An 18,308-nucleotide genomic window follows, 5' to 3' on the forward strand; every position below is an offset into this window, starting at 1 on the left:
GGTTCTGCCTGGCTCTGATACTTACTATGTGAACTTTGGAAAATCACCAGTGCTTTCTGTGCCTTTGATGTCACACCTGTAAAATGGGGAAAATAATACTGTCTTTAAGAGCTACTGTGAGTCCTCTGCAGTGTTAGGTACCATTCCTATTTATCAAATTATTTTTTTAGCATTATCTTGAAAATAAACTTTTGTAGTTTAAAATACTGGCTTTTGGTTTGAGTTCTCACAATGACAGTTGCCAGTTGAGTCATTTCCTAAATCTACAACTCTACAGTTATCATTACTTAGTAGTGGTTAAAATCATGCAAAGCATTAGATTAGGAAACAGCAAAAAATAAGTAAGTGTCAGCTTATGAGCTATATTTCCTTTATATGTTGGTCTTGTCTGTCCACAGTGAACCTCAGGAAGCATGGTTTGAACTCTTTGAGGAACCATATTTTTATTGCTGCTATATTCCTGTAACTCGATGCATAGCAATGGCCATCAATATTAGGTAATGTAAAAGTACTTCGCTAAGCTTTTTGCATATTTAGGGAACAATTCAGAACAATATTCTGGAAGAAACAATTTTATAAATGGAATCAAATATTGCACAAAACAGAAAAAAAAGCATGGACCATAGAGAGGGGTCAGTGTAAAAGGAATATTTTTAAACATAAAATAACAGGTGTTTTTTTTTATCAGATTCATCTTCTAAAAGGCCATTTCTAATGATGTCCTTTATCTGCCTAAAATCCTTTAGATTTTTCTCATTTCCTAAAACATAAATACCAAAATTCTTAGCCTGACATGCAAAATCATCCATGGCCTAACCTCTTCTCTCCTCCTAATCTTACTCCTCATCCTTTTCCTTTGGAAAAATTATGTTAGAAATATATAGACTGTGTTTCTGCCTCATATAACTTTTTTTATTTTTATTTTGAGAGCAACAGACAGAGAGAGTAAGAGGTGGGGAGAGAGAGAGAATGGGTGCACCAGGGCCTCCAGCCACTGCAAACGAACTCCAGACGTGTGTGCCCCCTTGTGCATCTAACGTGGGTCCTGGGGAATCGAGCCTCGAACTGGAGTCCTTAGACTTCACAGGCACACGCTTAATCACTAAGCCATCTCACCAGACCCTCATATAACTTTTGATATTCTTATGTGACAACTATTCCAAATAACAGTACTGTAAGAGCATCACAGGACAAAAAGAAATGTGAGAAATGTATAGGCTAAAACTACAAGAACTTAGTTCAATTTATGTGCATTAATTTCTCTTTAGTTCCTATCATAATACAATGTTGAGTTAAAGAAAAACCTCTGACCATCTCTTTCAAAACATTTGTGATCCTGTCAATGTCAAAAGCCACTGCCATCACTGCCTAAAAGGCATAAGCTAGTATTATCATCTCTAAGCAAATACACAGACCCAAGAATGCACAAGACACAAAGTAAAAGAACTATCAGGGCAACTATTATTTTACACTTAACTGTACCTTCCCCACACTTTGATTTTTTTGTGGAGTAAATCACTCATAATTCATATATAATAATTGTATATAATCCATGGAATAGTAGTACGTATACATGATTTACTAATAAACACATTAGGAATACTTGCTCAAAATCTGCTTACTAATGTTATATTTAACAAAAGAGGTGCAAAAGCCACTAGATTAGAAAAATAGACTTTTGAGAAAACTGAGGGTTAAGAGGAGAGGGTAAACAGCTTCCAGTTTATAGAAACGTTTAGAGATTGAGCTAAAAACTGAAATGTCATCTGCTACTTATGTAGATGAATACACCTAAACTTCTAGGTACCTTTCAAGAATATATTGAAATACAATTAATTTGCAGGTTAGAGGTGGCATATATCTGTATTAAATTTTGAAACAGAGAATTTTATCTTAGCTATTGTAAATATTTCACTAATAAAAGATTTGCATTTTACAAAAACCTACAAGTTCTTAATTCAGTGCATGTATAATTGCTTATCGTTATTCATAACGAACTGGGGAGGGGCAATAATGTGACAGTGCAGAAAAAAAAATGGAACAAATAAAGGAAAAGTAGGGCTGGGAGGTAAGTTTAGCCATACAACTAGATTAGGAGGTACTATCTAGAGAAACAGTGTCATGGCTCACTATAACTAAATGAAGTAAATGGTCTCCAAATGGCCAGTCACTATACTTAGAATTTGATCTTAGTTTTCCAAAAAAACATGACATATTTAACACAATCCACTCTATTATTCACCCTTGAGTACAGTATAGTAGAACTAAAAATTAAATTCTAAGGTAAATAAAGAATTTATATCATAACAATGTATTTTCTTTGTCTTTACATATATAAATCCTTCCTTTATTACATTAAAAGTAGGTTTTCTGGGGCTTGAGAGATGGCTTAGTGGTTAAGGCATTTGCCTCCGAAGGCTAAGGACCCAGGTTCAATTCCCACTACCCATGTAAGCCAGATGCACAAGGGGCACATGTGTCTGGAGTTGCTTTGCAGTGGCTAGAGACCCTGGCACCCCCATTCTCTCTCTGCCTTTCTCACTGAAATAAATGAAAAAGAAAAAAAATTAAGTAGGTTTGCAAATCTTAATTTTATTTTAATACTCTATCATTTTTCATGTTATTAAATGAACATTAAGCTCCATAATAAAGCTGGGCATGGTGGTGCGTGCCTTTAATCCCAGCACTTGGGAGGCAGAGGTAGGAGGATCGCCATGAGTTCAAGGCCACCCTGAGACTACGTAGTGGGTTCTAGGTCTGCCTGAGCAAGAGTGAGGCCCCGCCTCAACAAAAAATGAACAAATAAATTTTAAAACTCCATAATAAGGATACTTTAGCTGCTGAGCTCACAGACAACAACCACTGGGGAACCTGCGTGCTATGAACATGTGCAGGTTGCCTTACCTACTGTGACTTTTGGAGAGGCTGAGGAAATCAACATGTGGTTTGGTTCTCTTCTTAAGGGGTCAGGAAAAGGTTACAGAGAACATAGAGAAGATAGAAAAAGAAAGGTTTCTTCTTTGAGAGTCAGTTTCATTATACCCAGTTAAATGGTCATTACCAAAGAAACCACAATATCCATTTTGCACAAGGGAATCTACCAGTGGGGATGGTCTCATCACAAACTGTGATTTCTGAAGGCATCACACATTAGGCCCTTGCTCTAACCCTGAGCAATATCCCGGCTCCTATCAAAGACTCCTTCCCCTATGCATGCCGTGAACACAGAACCCCAGTGATCACCAGAGAAAGGGCAAAAGGGAAGACTGACATTGGACAGTGACTGAAGCTGATAACCTAACAACACAACACATACCACAGGGTGCACGTTGACTTGGCAAAGAGAGACATGTTGTCTTCACTCCCCCCTTACTTACTACACTCTGGCTTCCGTTTTTCCCAAGTTCTTCCTCTGAAATCTTGCTCAAATCATCTAAGTAGTGGTCTGAAATCGTGTGGCACAAGTCTTCAAATGAATAATCCTTTTCTTGACAGAGTTTTATTTCATCCAAGAGTTTTGACAGCTCTCCAGTCACAGTTTCACCTATAAGAAAGCAATATTTTTGAAAGCTTCAAGAAAGACTATTTCTAAAAGTAAATATGAAATGAATAAAACAAATATGGCTGCTATGATGACTGAACTCAAAATATAATGAATGCCATTAAGTAATAAGAAACACCTGGCTAAAAAGATGTACTGAGCAACAATTATCATGTGACTATTAACATCAAGAGGTTCCAATTTTGCCTGCATTTATTTTGGGTTAAAATATAAATTAGTGCTGAAATACTAAATATAAAGAGTAAGCAAGGGGCTGGAGAGATGGTTTAGTGGCTAAGGCACTTGCCTACAAAGCCAAAGGACCCAGGCTTGATTCCCCAGGACCCACGTAAGCCAGATGTACAAGGTGGCACATGCATCTGGAGTTCATTTGCAGTGGCTGGAAGCCCTGGCACACACATATTCTCTCTCTCTTTCTCTCTCTCTGTATTTGCCTTTCTATCTCTCTCTTTCTCCCTCTCAAATAAATAATAAAATAAAGTGAAAGCTTTTAGAAAAGAGTAAATGAAAAGCATCTGGAATCACAGTTTCTTTAGTTTCATTTAAAGTAAGATTTATTTTTAATTGTTTATTTGTTTATGCATACATGTATGTATGTATTTAGTTATTTTTGTGGTACTTGGAATGTAACTCACAGCCTCACTCAGGTTAAGCAGGCACCCTGCAGTAAGCTATATCCCCAGCACAGGAATTTGAATAATCTTTTATTGGCATTTTATTTCACTGGCAGAATTCAATGATTCATAAACAAATTTGAGATAGTGCTGAGAGCTTACTTCCTGGATTTAGTAAATTTAAACAGTATAATTTATTTAAGCAAAAATTATGTATGTTGATAATCAGAAATTCTTGTTGTTTTGTTTTGTGAGGTAGAGTTTCACATGAGCCCAGGCTGACCTAGAATTCACTATGTAGTCTCAGGGTGACCTTGAACTCACAGTGATCCTCCTACCTCTGCCTCCAAGTGCTGGGATTAAAAGCGTGTGCCACTACACCCGGCTGATAATCATTTGATATGTGATATAAAGGGGAAAAACAGAAGGAATAGATTATTGATATACATCACCTGTCAAAACAAATTTTTTATAGATTTTATGTAAATGAGTTTAACAGTCCCAAAAAAAGTACTTTATACTTATGATTTATTCTGAAAAGATAATTCCAGTAGTTACAATACAGACCATAATGCTTTTAATTCTGAATTAAGAAAACATTTAAGGACTAGAGCAATGGCTTAGTGGTTAAGATACTTGCCTGTAAAACCAAAGGACCCATATTTGATTCCCCAAATGCAGAAGGTGGTACCTATGTCTGGATTTTGTTTTCAGTTGCTAAAGGTCCTGGCACACCATTCTCTCTCTATCTACCTCTCTCTCTCAAATAAATAAATAATTAGCAATTTAAAAAATCCTTTATAAAAGAATACATTTAAGGGACACTGAGATTGCTCAGTGATTAAGGTGCTTGCCTGCAAAACCTAAGGACCTGGGTTCGATTCCCCCATACCCATACACATACATACCTGTGGTGGTTTGATACAGGTGTCCCCCATAAACTTAAGTGTTCTGAATGCTAGGTTCCCTGCTGATGGATATTTGGGAATTAGTGCCTCCTGGAGGGAGTGTATTTTGGGGGACGGGTTTATGGGCTTTATAGCCAGTTTCCCCATGCCAGTGTTTGGCACACCCTCCTATTGCTGTGGTCCACCTTATGTTGGCCAGGGGGTGATCTCCCTGCCATCGTGGAGCTTCCCCTTGAGCCTATAAGCCAAAATAAATCTCTTTTTCCCAGAAGCTGCTCTTTGTTGGGTGATTTCTATCAGCAATGTGACCCAGACTGCAACAATACCCATGGACTCTAAATAGGCCATGAACTATCATTAGTTCTTAAAAGAAAGTCACTCTGTATTTTGAGACAACATTGAAACTAAAGGACCATTTCCTGAAAAAACTGAAGCTAACACAGAAAGTATTTATTGAATGATCTCACCTAGACATGGAGTCTAATACAGTCCATTATGAAAGCAGCAGAACTGTGGCTTCAAGGGACTGAGAGGTGGAGGAAAACAGATAGGTAGTACTAGAATGGTTTAAAGTTTCAGTTGTGGCACCACAAATAAATTCAGAAAACCTAATGAACAACACAGCAAATAAGGTCAAAATATTGTACTGTGTCCCTGAAATTTGCCAATATAGTTGAGATTAATCATGTTACTATCAAAAAAAATTAAAAATGAATGTAAAGAGATTTATATATTTTTAATATTTTATTTTATTTATTTGAGAGAGTGAAAAAAGCAAATAGAGAGACAGAGAATGAGTGTGCCAAGGCCTCCAGTCCTGCAAAGGAACTCCAGACTCATATGCCACCTTGTACATCTGGTTTATGTGGGTCCAGGGGAATCAAACCCAAGTCCTTTGGCTTTGCAGACAAGCACCTCAACTGCTAAGCCATCTCTCCAGTCCAAGATACATCTATTAACTAACTTGACTGGCAATCAATTCCCATCATATGCGCATATATATATATACAAAATACAAAATACAAACAATTATAATCTGTCATGTGTAGCTCAGTAAAGCTGGAAAAATACATTTAAGAGGAAAATCTATAAAATATCTAGTTTATATAAACACCATTGCAGCAGGGAATGCTAACTGCTTCGCTCACCACTCCATGGAAGAATCATGAGGAATCCCATGCAAGCAGAACAACCTCCACAAATGTTGGATGAAGAAACATACAGGATACAAAGCACAGGGTCTAACCGATCAGCTTTGCAACTTCTACACAGATTAGCCTCCCATGAAAGTTTGGAGCTGTGTCAAGGGCTTTATGATGAACTACTCACCTTTGGTCTTTTGGGAAGGAGACTCAGCAGGAGATGAAAGGTGCGTCTGTGGTTCTGCTGGGCTGTCTTCCTGCACACACTCATCCAGGGCAGCCGGCCTTCCCACGCCTTCTAAATATTCTGGGAGAAGACATCTTTTCAGATTATGAACTTTAATTCACTAATGGTAAAATCTATAAATGTTGTGTTTCACTTTTGGGGATCTATTTTATTTACATTTATTTCCTCTTAACATTTTAGCATTTTCTCCAACTTAAAAAAAAAAAAAAACTTGGAAGGGCTAGAGAGATGGCTTAGCAGTTAAGGTGCTTGCCTGCAAAGCCAAGAAAAACCTGTTTGATTCCCCAGGACCCACATAAGCCAGGTGCACAAGGTGGTACATGTGTCTGGAGTTCCTTGCAGTGGCTGAAAGCTCTGGCATGTGCCCTCTCTCTCTCTCTCTTTCTCTCTCCCTGCCTCTTTTCTCTCTCTGTATCTCTCAAATAAATATATTTTTAAAAGCTGGGCATGGTGGTACATGCCTTTAATCCCAACATAAATAAAAAAAACAAAACAGAAAAAAAACCTGAAAAAAAACTTCACAATTAGCTATTAGTTTTAAAATGCTTAAACAACTGTATATACTTAAAAATAAGCATAGCTATTGAAGATACCATTGTCTCCTTAGTTATATAGTTTCTCATGATATATTTCCTATCTTATGATTTAAACCTCTCAAAGAAGCTCTATAGACAGGATCACTAAGAGAGAGATGTTCAGTTTTGATGATACAGTCACCACTTCTGAGGTAGGGTCTCACTCTATCCCAGGTTGACCTGGAATTCACTAGGTAGTCTCAGGCTGGCCTTGAACCCAGCAATCCTCCTGCACCTGCCTCCCAAGTACTAGGATTTAAAGCATGTGCTACCACAGCCAACCAAAGAGAATGTTTATTTTGAAGGTGTTATGATCTAAAAGATAAGCATGATTTTTGCATCAAACTTATTTCCCACAAATAAGTAATATTTTCCTTTCACTTTTCACTTTTGATAGAAGTAATAATAGCCACTGATGTTGCTGTTTGCCATGTACATAGTATGGTTCTAAACACTTGATGTAAATTAACTTAACTAACCTTATGAAACTATGACAAATGCACTACTCAAACTCAGTTTTAATGGGTTTTTTTTTTGGGGGGGGTGGGAGTGTTGGAGGGGCATGTTGTCTTATAGTCCCAGCTGACTTTGTACTTATGAACCTTCTGCATTAGCTTCCTGAGTTCTGAGATAACATGCACATACCACCAGACTCAGCTCTATCTCAGTTTTAAAGATGCCAATTAAAAGAGAACTGTTACCTTGTCCTGGTTCCTGCAGCTCATAAGTGCTAGGGCCTGATAGACATGTGACCTGAAAACACATCGCTTTTTTCTTAGGCACCAAGAAAACAACTTGAATGCAGGGATAAAATTCTACTAATATTCAGCCTCAGTGTACAGGAAGGATAGAAAGTCAAGAGTACACACAGCATATTTAACCAGAGAGCAGGTGCTCCATCTGAAGTTCTGCAGTGATGAGAGATGAAAGATTGTACTTTTAGAGATTCTAAAATTCTGGAGATTTAGCTGAAATTCTTGATGCTTTTAATGTTGACAGCTAATTCAATTTTGGCTGAAATACAATTCTAGTGGAACATATATGCCCTAAACAAAGCATATCTGCTATCTGCCGAAAATCTTCAGCACAGTGTGGCGTGTTATAATGTCTTTCTAGTGCATAAAACCCACAGATCTTTTCTCAGTGGGATCTTTCATTTGTAACCTTTATTCAGAAAGACTCTACCTGGCTTTTTCTTTTTCAAGAATTCAAGTAAGAAAGTTTGGGTTCTCATATGACCATATACCATTTAAATAGTTTCTACCAAAGGGCAATTCTTTAGACAAATTCTAATAGGAAAAGAAAGCAACATTTGCAATTCCATCTTAGAAATTTCCCAACAATGCATTTACTATGTAAATTGAAAATAAATCTTAGTAAATACTTATTATAACTGCTATAAGTTGGCTTTATGTTAATAGGAATTTAAATTAAACTTTTACAAATTCACCAGCTTGAAACTCATGATTGGATAGAACACAGTGTGTTTACATACAGAAATTTGCCAAAAAAAATATGAAAAATCAAAGGTCTCTCATACACAGGCTCACAAAATGACAGAACTAATGAGTATTCAGTCTTTCAAAGTAGAGAAAGTTTGCTACTACACAACATGTTTACCTATATTAAACCAACAGACTATATTTCTATAGTTATATTATACCTCCTTTTTAGTCAGAAAACTTTATTTTACTTGCTGTAAAAGATAATATTCACAAACTTCATGGTTTCTTGAACGTTTACTTAGAGTCAAAAGTCCAATATTAAATACAAGTGCTTAGAGGAAGAAGATAGATAAAAATAATATGAGCTACTCTTTTTTTTTAGTTTTCATTCAACTTGAATTTAATGTGAGTTAATATGAAAAGCCATGCTTGGATTCTCAGATTCATTCCTACATGCACTGACTTGCAAATTACATTTTTATTGTCAAGAAAAATTGCAGAGGCCTTAACTTCACAGAAAGGTTTTAGAAATCAAGAAGGGAACAGAATAACCATGTGCCCTTGATACCCTTCTGTGGCCTGGCACTCCTCTATCTACATATTCCAGACCCCTTGGTTTTAAAGCATGTGCCTTCTTGTAGAACAATGCTCCTTCAAATTTCTAACTGACACTTAGGGCAACTATCCTGCTTCTTTCACCTGTTAAGCCTGCAGACCTTCTGTAACAATTACAGGAATGAATCTGTGTTATTTCAGCTAAATATGAGTTGACTGTTGTTAATGAAGCATTCGTGTACTAGTTCTCCTGCCTGGAAGAGAGGAGATGGATGCTGGAGCAGCACACTCTCTTAAAGCTTCCACTTCCCTCAAGTCAGAGCTTGCCTCCTTCTTAATCACAGAAAACAGGTAAAATGACTAAACCTCCTCTGAAAATGCCTACAGAATTATTCAAAGGTAAAGTGATATCTAATCATCACTACTTCACATAGTCTCATTAACTTCAAGCTATCATTGCATATTTACAAAATATTTTCAAAAGATTTTTTTCTGTGAAGTAGTGAACAACTATTCTTTTTAGTAATGAGTAGTTTAAGATAGAATTAAAAATATTTTTAAAGTATCATGATTTAGCTTAAAAGCATACTAGGAAAATTAGAAATAATGAGTTAATTCAAAAATAAATGCTAATTCAAAGCCCGACAGAAAATTCTCATGGTTAACTTTAATCCTTAATTCAAGGTAACCCATCCATCACTGAGTTCTTCTTACCCTGTAAGAGTGTTGCAATCTGAAGAGACTTCTGAGATGGATGTTCCTTCAGAATGTCCAGGACAGTTCTGCCCAAGCTGTCCTTTATGTTGGCATCAATCCCTGAAGGAAAAAGGAAAACGAGATGTACCACTGGAGTGCCCTCGGTGATAGTGTCAATATATAACTGCTCTAATTTCAAATGTATATAGGCCAAGCACCAAAGGTGGCTTTAAAAATTAAGTTACACACAGATAAGGAAGGTGAGAGCCTACCACTACCAAAGATCAAAAACAGCCTTGTTATCGTGACAATGAATTAACTCTTAAAAGTCATGGAGTCAATTATAAAGATCAGTTTTGGGGATCCCATGATCCATTTTGGGATGTAGATAGTTAATTAAATAGTATGCTGTATATCAACATGAAACATATTATTGATTTCTAATCTGGATTCCTAAAGTGTCATGGCCAACTGATTTATAGTTTCTGTGTGGAATATGACAAAAAAAAATTGTAAGTGATAATAACATATTATGTAATATGAAATTGTTCTTAGAACAGTTGAGTATTCTAATTTAAAAACATATGATCCTTTTCAAATGTCCAAACACTGTCTAGCCAAACCCAAAGTAAACACTGTTTGATACCTGTTTGTGCAGTTTATGTTCAGTGTTCACCACCTTTACCATCTCCCTGAGCAAACCTCCTATGCTGTATAAAGAAACACCTCTGCAATTATTTTACTCCCAAAAACACCTAATATACTAAATAACATTTTAATGTAGCCAATAGCTTCTACTACCCTAAAAATGTTTAGGAACTTTTCAGTCTGCATATATTTGGTTTGAAATGTAAGTTCATGATAAGATCATTAAATATTTGGTTAAACCTGTATCAAAATAGATGAGCAGCATGTATATAATTGATCATCTCGAATCATTTATTATATCACTGGACTGTATATAAAATTTAAATAGACATGAAATTTTAACTTGTGCACAAATATCTGCCAGTGTTTTTCTTACATTTTTAGATGAAAATAAATACACTACATCCATAATATGAAAAACTCATACCAATTGTGTCCAAGTATGAACTTGTATACATGTTGTCTAGTTCTTAAAACACTGACTTCAGCCTGGTGTGGTGGCACAAGCCTTTAATCCCAGCATTTGGGAGGCAGAGGAAGGAGGATTGCCGTGAATTCAAGGCCACCCTGAGTTTATATAGTGAATTCTTGGTCAGCCTGAGCTAGAGTGAGACCCTACCTCAAAAAAAAGAAAAAACTGACTTCAATTTCAGTTCTATTTCATTCCAATCAGAATACATTAAGTTAAGTAAGCCTGTCTATTGTTTTTCCTTCACACCATCAATTCTAAAAAAGCTGATGAACAATAACTACCCAGTTGATGAGTAACTAGAAGGAGAAATTATCTTAATAAAAGGGAATTCAAATCTGTCATATTTAGTAAAATCCTAGGGCAGAGAGTGTGTGTTTAATAAACCAAACACCTATCATAACTGTTCAGGGGTTAAGTCCTCCATTTTGTAGAAAGCAGAGTTCTCCTTTTCCTTTTGGTACTCTCTCTAGACCTGATACAATTTAATGTGTGAAACAGTCTTTATTTCATGGGGTGTGGAAATCTTTAATCTCAGCACTTGGGAGGCAGAGGTAGGAGGATCTGTGTGTCTGAGGCCAGCCTGAGACTAATTCCATGTCTGCCTAGGCTAGAGCAAGACCCTACTTCAAAAAAAAAAAATAAATAAAAAGGCTTTACTCAAACATCTATTGATAAAAAGAAAGTTGCATATTTATATCGATGTTGTTTAAACATGAGGGCACATGTTTAAACATGAGCCTGCATTTATAAAACATGAGGTGCTATCCACGGAATAATACCTATCTGAGTTTTGGAGTGAAGAAAGTAAGGGTCATTCATGTAGAGAGAAAATTGTCATTTCTTGTGTCTACTCCTAGGACGGGGGTGTCATTGGGCAGAACAGGCTGTGTGAGACTGTGATAGCTACCTGTTTCTAACAGCACTTGCACCACATCCACCTTCCCAAACAAAGCTGCTTCATGAAGGGCGCTCCCTTTTTCTGTCTGGAAAAAAAAGGAAAAAAGAAAAAAGAAAAAGAAAAAGCAGAGTTACATTAAGAATGTCTGCAGATTTAAAAATTCTGGCATTTTCTGTACTCATGCATAATTTTTGTAATGTCAGCACTTCCTCACAGAGAAATAATATGGACAATAAAAAAGAGATTCCAGAAACAAAATTCAAAGGCCTGGGTTTATAAAGGACTTCTGCTTCTGTGGTGGTTTGATTCAGGTGTCCCCTATACTATAAACTTAGGTGTTCTGAATGCTAGGTTCCCAGCTGATGAAGGGAATTAACGCCTTCTTGAGACAGTGTATTGTTGGGGGCGGGCTTATGGGAATTATAGCCAGTGTCCCCTTGCCAGTGTTTGGCACACTTTCCTATTGCTATTGTATACCATACAATGGCCAGGGGTTGATGTCCACCCTCTGCTCATGCCACCATTTTCCCTGTGATCATGGAGCTTCCCCTTAAGTCCATAAGCCAAAATAAACCCCATCTTCCCAAAAGCTGCTCTTGGTCGGGTAATTTCTGCCAGCAAAGAAACACCTGACTGTAACAGCTTTTGAAGTCACTGGACCTTGTTATGTTATGTGACAACTTCTCTTAGCCTAGGTAGTGATCACGAGTGGCAATACCTACTGCACAAGGTTTTCTTGTCCAGCAAGTTCACTGATTCAGCCTGCATTTATAAAACATGAAATATGCCAATAGCAGTGAAGGGTGATCTGACGTATGGAAATATCATCCTGACCCTTGTGCATCACCATTCTATTTGAGAAGAGAGGTGTGTAAATAAATGTTGACAGTAACTGAAATTGAATCAATCTAATGTGGCTCAAAAAAGCCTAGACTTTCTTCCCATTTTCCTCTCCCTCCTTTCTGTGGCTCAACAAAACCTCTTGACTAACCTTATTTGCTATGTCTCAGGGATAATTACCATACTGTTAGAGTCCTAGGGCCTGAAAGGTTGATTTCTCTGCATGGTCCATATAACTGGAAGCTCTCTTGTTCAGGCTTACTACCCAAACCACTTGTTCTCCATCTTTTACATGAATCAAAATTACTAGAAGAGCTTGTGTAAAAACATAATTCTGGACAATTAAGCTGGCACCCACCTGTAATACCAGCACTCAGGAAACTGAGGCAGGAGGATAACTTCAAATTCAAGGTCAGCCTATACTAGCTAGTGAGTCTGAGGCCAGGTTGGCCTACATAGAGTGACATTGTCTCAAAAACAAATATTAAAAAAAAAAAAACCCACAATAGACTTCTGGGCTCCATTCCCAGACTTTTCATGTCATGAGATATAAGATCCAAGAACGATCATTTCTAACCAGTCCCCATATGAGTATGACAGTATAAAGAGTACACTTTGAGAATTATTGACCTGTACTATATGCCAAATCTTAGCCTAATATAATTTCATTCAGGAAGTGGTCTCTTGACCTTGAAGTTGAGTGCTTTCCCTGTGTCTTGTACATCAATCTATATTTCCTTTACCATAGCACTCAGAGTTTCTCTTGATGAACTACAAGTTCAATGCAAATGCAGACTAATATTTTATCCACTGTATTCCTAATGTCTAGCGAAGAACAGCAGAAATATAGAAGCTTAGGAACTTTTTTTGAAGATAAAAGGTGGCATGGTCCCAAAAAAAACCACTCAAGTCAGGCATGGTGGCACAAAGCCAGGTGTGGTGATGCATGTCTTCAATCCCAGGCTCTAGGAAGGCAGAGATAGGAGGATCACTGTGGGTCACTACAGTGAATCCCATACAATGAGACCCTACCTCAAAAAAAAAAAAAAGAAAAGAAAAGAAAAAAGTGAAAAGGGAAATGCAGGATGAGAGGGGGATTTGAGTTGTACAGGTGCCCAAGGGAGCAGCACACTGCAAAGCAGATTCTTCCATCACCAAAACTGGGGAAGATACAGAGAGAAGGCTTTGTGTGGTATGCAGATATTCACTGGTTTTTTTTCTTCCGCTGTTCAGAATCTAGAAAATGAATCGGAGGTTCTCAGTAGCGTATGGGTAATGTCAATCAGGCAATTTTGTTCCCTATAAATAACCACTACAGGAGGATTTTTATCTCAATTTGAACATACATATTACTATGATGGAATATAAAAAATGTTCTTTAATTGATTAAAAAAATGTACTGTAGAGTAACTAAGCCTAAAATAAGCACATTGACAGGGTGTTTTGGGTAATCTTGAATATTAATGTGAGCTGTATGTATCTTCAAGGTGTAGCTGCAATGCTCATGAATTATGATGTGACTGGTATCAACACTGTCCTACACCAAAAAGAAACTTTGGGGACACGTTAAAAGACATTTTAGAAAGTATTAATTTATCTTCTTTCCAATTTTGCCAAAATTTTTGATTTCATGTTTGAAAAGACCTTCCTGGAATAGTACACCTTAAGTTTGTGAAAATAAATGAAACAATAGCTTTAAGCAGGATGAAGGGGGAAAGCAACACTACAGCCAAATCCCAGAAGAGAGTGGAGGAAAACAAAACATGTGAATCCTGGTGGTTATCACTGGAATGGGGATTTGTTCTAGGGAATCTGCCCTCCCACAATAGATGACTACCTGGGTTTTAATGCACGTGGAAGTGGAAGTGGGGGTACAAGTTGAGCCTGAAGTCCAAGAAAGATGGAAGGTAAAAATGAGGACCCCAGTAAAACTGTAAAAACTTCCAAAGAAAAATACCCTTGATATAAAAAGTAAACACAAACAAACAATAAAAAGTCAAACCTCATTTTCCAAAACAATAGAGGGAGAGAGGCAGAGAAAGAAGAAAGAATGACTCCAAAAGGAATTGAAGCATTGTAAAAACTAACTTCAGTGATGTTAATATTGTACAGTGCATGCCTATCTACCTTTTGTACACTGTTCTGTGAACAATGCTGGCTTAAATAGAACTCATGTTTTTGTGTAATGGTAAGAAGACAGAATCCTTGAATAGAAAAGATGAGTAGATCATAAACATACATGCAGGTGTATGTTACGGCCTGGATCCTAAATGTCTTCCAAAGACTGTATGATGAAGGTTTGATTACCATCATGGAACCTTTGCAGGGAGACTAGTAAAAGAGAACATGCCCTTGAAGGAGATTTGGGACACTTGCCTCTTCCTCTCCTTTCTTATGTTCTAGTCTCAACAAGGCCACAAGGCTGAGCAGACATCTACTGAGACCTCTGTAGTCATGAAACAAAATATATCTTTCTTCCTTATAAGCTGATTCTCTCAGATAGCTTGTCACAGCTACAGAAAGATAACACACTGGAAAATTATATTAACTTGGTCAAATCCAAGGGCAAGATAATTAGCTTCCTAGCATAGGCACTGTCAATGTGAATGGAGAACTGTCATCACTCTAAGGTAACTAATATAGTATCAGTAACTATATATTACAGTATTAGCACAAATTGCATAGAGTTTAAATATGTAAAAACTATGGTCTTTTTCCTTTTTAAAATATGATTAATTCCAAAATAACTGCCTTATTTTCATCACAGATTAGACATTTTTAAAAAATTAATTAGATAAGGTATGAAGTAAGTTTTGAGGAGTTGTGTATCATATAGTGTACCACCACCAACATGGTCCATCTAATAACCCCATTTAAATTACACCAATATGTACTTCTTAACATTTCTTTCCAAAGCCAAGACCCACAGAACTAGCCAGACCTTGTAATATGGCATACTCACAAAATATTTACTCCAAAACAACCTATAAGCAAGTAGAATTCTATAAATAAAGAAAATAACATTGTCATTATTCATAATAGCTATGTATCTTACTTCTCATAGCTTTTGTTCACTTGTTTTATCTTCACTATTGATCATTATCAAAACCACATGCCATACCTTATCACCACCATTCTGTCTTTCTAGCATCATGGTTCAACTCTCTCCTTTAACCAACACTTCATGTTCATGGGTATCTTTTTGCAGACTTTAAAAGAATTATGCTGAATAAACAAATAGACGAATATAATCCTTAAGACTTGTATTCTGCTTTCTTATGGACAAACTTCTTCACTGATTTTATAGTCATTATCTAAAGTAGACAGCTACACAGTTTATAATATAGTAACTTTACAATATTTACCCACTGGCCAGATATAAATCACAAATAACAGCTCATTGCCTTTTGGTGGGAAACTCTCTAAATGATGATCAAATGGTTGAGTGAAAAGAACTGAAGGCTAAATATGTTCACATAATAAAAGCAAAAGAAATCCTATGATAACTGGAAATATCTACTAATGCTAACCTTCTGAAGTACTGAAGCTGAGAAAACAGAAAAGTGTCAGGGGAGGAAGGAGGAAAAGAGGGAAGAAGAGAGAACAGAGAGAGAAAAGGAGGAGGAAGGGAAAAGGAAGAGGTAAGAGAAGAGAGGAGCAGGGAAGGGGAGGGCTGGGCAAAGTACAGAAGCAGGGGAGAGCAGAGGAGACGGTGCTTGTGTTCACTGTTTTGAGTTTTTGCTTCTTTTCTGGTTTTGGCTTTGTGGTTTTTTTTTGTTTTGTTTTGTTTTGTTTTTTTCAGGAGAGAGCACAAATGCAGTCCCCACTACCATAAATTATGCAGTTGAATTTCCCACATTTGGGGAAATCACAGGGGTCAGCACATCCCAAGTGCAATGCATAAGCCTCATCCTGGGAAAACCACCTTCGCTGTTTCTCCATGACTGCTGAAGCAGCCCAATCAGGCATTCAAAGTGATACTAGTTTACTTTATCCAGAAATACTATGTATTTTGTTGGTTTTTAGGTTATCTGTTCACCAGAATATCAAAATAGCTGAGAGAAAAAAAGATGAGAACATGTCAGAGCTTGGCTACACAAGTGGTTCCCCAGCCAAATTTAACACTCCAACCATGATGCTTTTGAAGTCTGCACAAAGATACCCAGTAAAGGAACATGAAGAGCTGGTTAAAGCAGAGAGTACAACAATGAAACGAGAAAGAGAACAATGGTGGTAAGATACAGCTTGTGGTTTTGTAATGATCAAAAGAGAAAATAAAACAGGTGGATAACAGTTATGAGACGTGGGCTGGAGGGATGGCTTAGCAGTTAAGGTGTTTGCCTGCAAAGCCGAAGGACCCAGGTTCGATTCCCCAGGACCCACGTTAGCCAGATGCACAAGGGGGCACACACATCTGGAGTTCGTTTGCAGTGGCTGGAGGCCCTGGAGCACCCATTCTCTCCCTCCCTCTCTCTCTCTCTCTCTCTCTCTCTCTCTCTCTCTCTCTCTCTCTCTCTCTCTCCCTCTTTCTCTGTCAAATAAATAAAATTGAAAAGAAAATTTTAAAAAAATTATGAGATGTAACACCCATGACTATTATGAGTAATAACCAATTAATAACCAATGAATAAAGAAAACTTTGAAACTTTGACGGAGACTGAGAAAGAAAGCACAACTAGAATGGCGTTTAGCTCAGGAATGAAAACCACCAGTGCTTTGGCTCTTGTCAACTCATGTTGCCATTTCGTGAGATTAAAAAAATAATAATATAAGAGTTTAAAAGATAAGAACATCCTAGACTTTGCCAAGAAATCTAGTGTCTGAATGAGTGGAAGGCCACAGCTTTTAGTGTCCTGAATTAGTGAGACTCTGTCTAGAGTCTGGCCAGCAGCTGGTACTGAACCTTTTACAAGGACCATCAACAGATTAGCATATGCACAGGGAAGAGTGAGAGAGCCACACGATAAAAGACATGAAGAATAGCTGAAGGTTAAAAGGATGCTTATGCTGTGAAAATGGCACAAAGGATATATGCCAAGTGCTCCAAAGTTTGAAAAATAACATTGCTCCTGTTTAAAAGGGAATGGACATTCTCTCCCGTTCAGGGACTTCAAGCTCCCAACTTTACCTCTCTCTACTTTCTTCACGTTTGTCTCACTCACAGGAAGCATCCTTTCTTCCCATTAGTGCTAATCCTTCATCTGGGCTGCCTTCTTTATTGCTGTCTGCTTTGTCTTGAGTTTTGCTCAGAACGAACCTTCACCACTTTTCTTACAAGTCCAATCTCAAGCTCTTTACTCTTTCACTCTCCATAAACACAGCTACCTTTCCACTATCCAGAATCAAACAAAATGCAAAAAAAAAAAAAAAAAAAAAAAAAAAAAAAAAAAAAAAAAAAAACTTCCTATGAACCTACTGTCACCTCCAACTTCTATCCCAGTGCTCACTTTTCTTTACTCCACTTTGCAAAGAGTCCTTTTCCTTCTTAAAGGTAACCGTTTTGTCTAATTTTATTATTGCTATAAATTGACACACAGTAGATAATGCTTGCAGAGAGCAGGCATTCAATAAATGCAAACTGAATACATGAACTGATTATAGGAAGTTGTGCTGGCTTCATATCTTCTCATAACAGCTTCTTTATAGGTTTCTTTTTCTATTAACTTCCTGAATATGCCTGTGTATGTGTGTGTGTGTGTGTGTGTG

At 37.1% G+C, this 18,308-nt stretch overlaps 1 protein-coding gene and 1 non-coding gene across 26 annotated transcripts in view; both read right to left on the reverse strand.

The window, feature by feature from the left end:
- Positions 1–18,308, reverse strand: part of Anks1b (ankyrin repeat and sterile alpha motif domain containing 1B) — a 1,062,135-nt gene that overhangs the window by 869,123 nt on the left and 174,704 nt on the right. For all 25 annotated transcript variants that reach the window (XM_045152363.1, XM_045152361.1, XM_045152357.1 and 22 more), the window contains exons 5-8: positions 11,772–11,847; positions 9,763–9,864; positions 6,414–6,533; positions 3,378–3,544 (exon numbers count right to left, since the gene is read on the reverse strand). In XM_045152363.1, coding sequence (XP_045008298.1) covers positions 3,378–3,544; positions 6,414–6,533; positions 9,763–9,864; positions 11,772–11,847 — 465 coding nt within the window. The remainder of the gene's footprint in view (positions 1–3,377; positions 3,545–6,413; positions 6,534–9,762; positions 9,865–11,771; positions 11,848–18,308) is intronic.
- On the reverse strand, positions 16,403–16,558 carry LOC123462001. Its single transcript, XR_006638039.1, has one exon. It is a non-coding gene; the product is annotated as a U1 spliceosomal RNA (small nuclear RNA).

The sequence above is a fragment of the Jaculus jaculus genome, chromosome 6 (assembly GCF_020740685.1).
Source record: "Jaculus jaculus isolate mJacJac1 chromosome 6, mJacJac1.mat.Y.cur, whole genome shotgun sequence".
NCBI lineage: Eukaryota > Metazoa > Chordata > Mammalia > Rodentia > Dipodidae > Jaculus > Jaculus jaculus.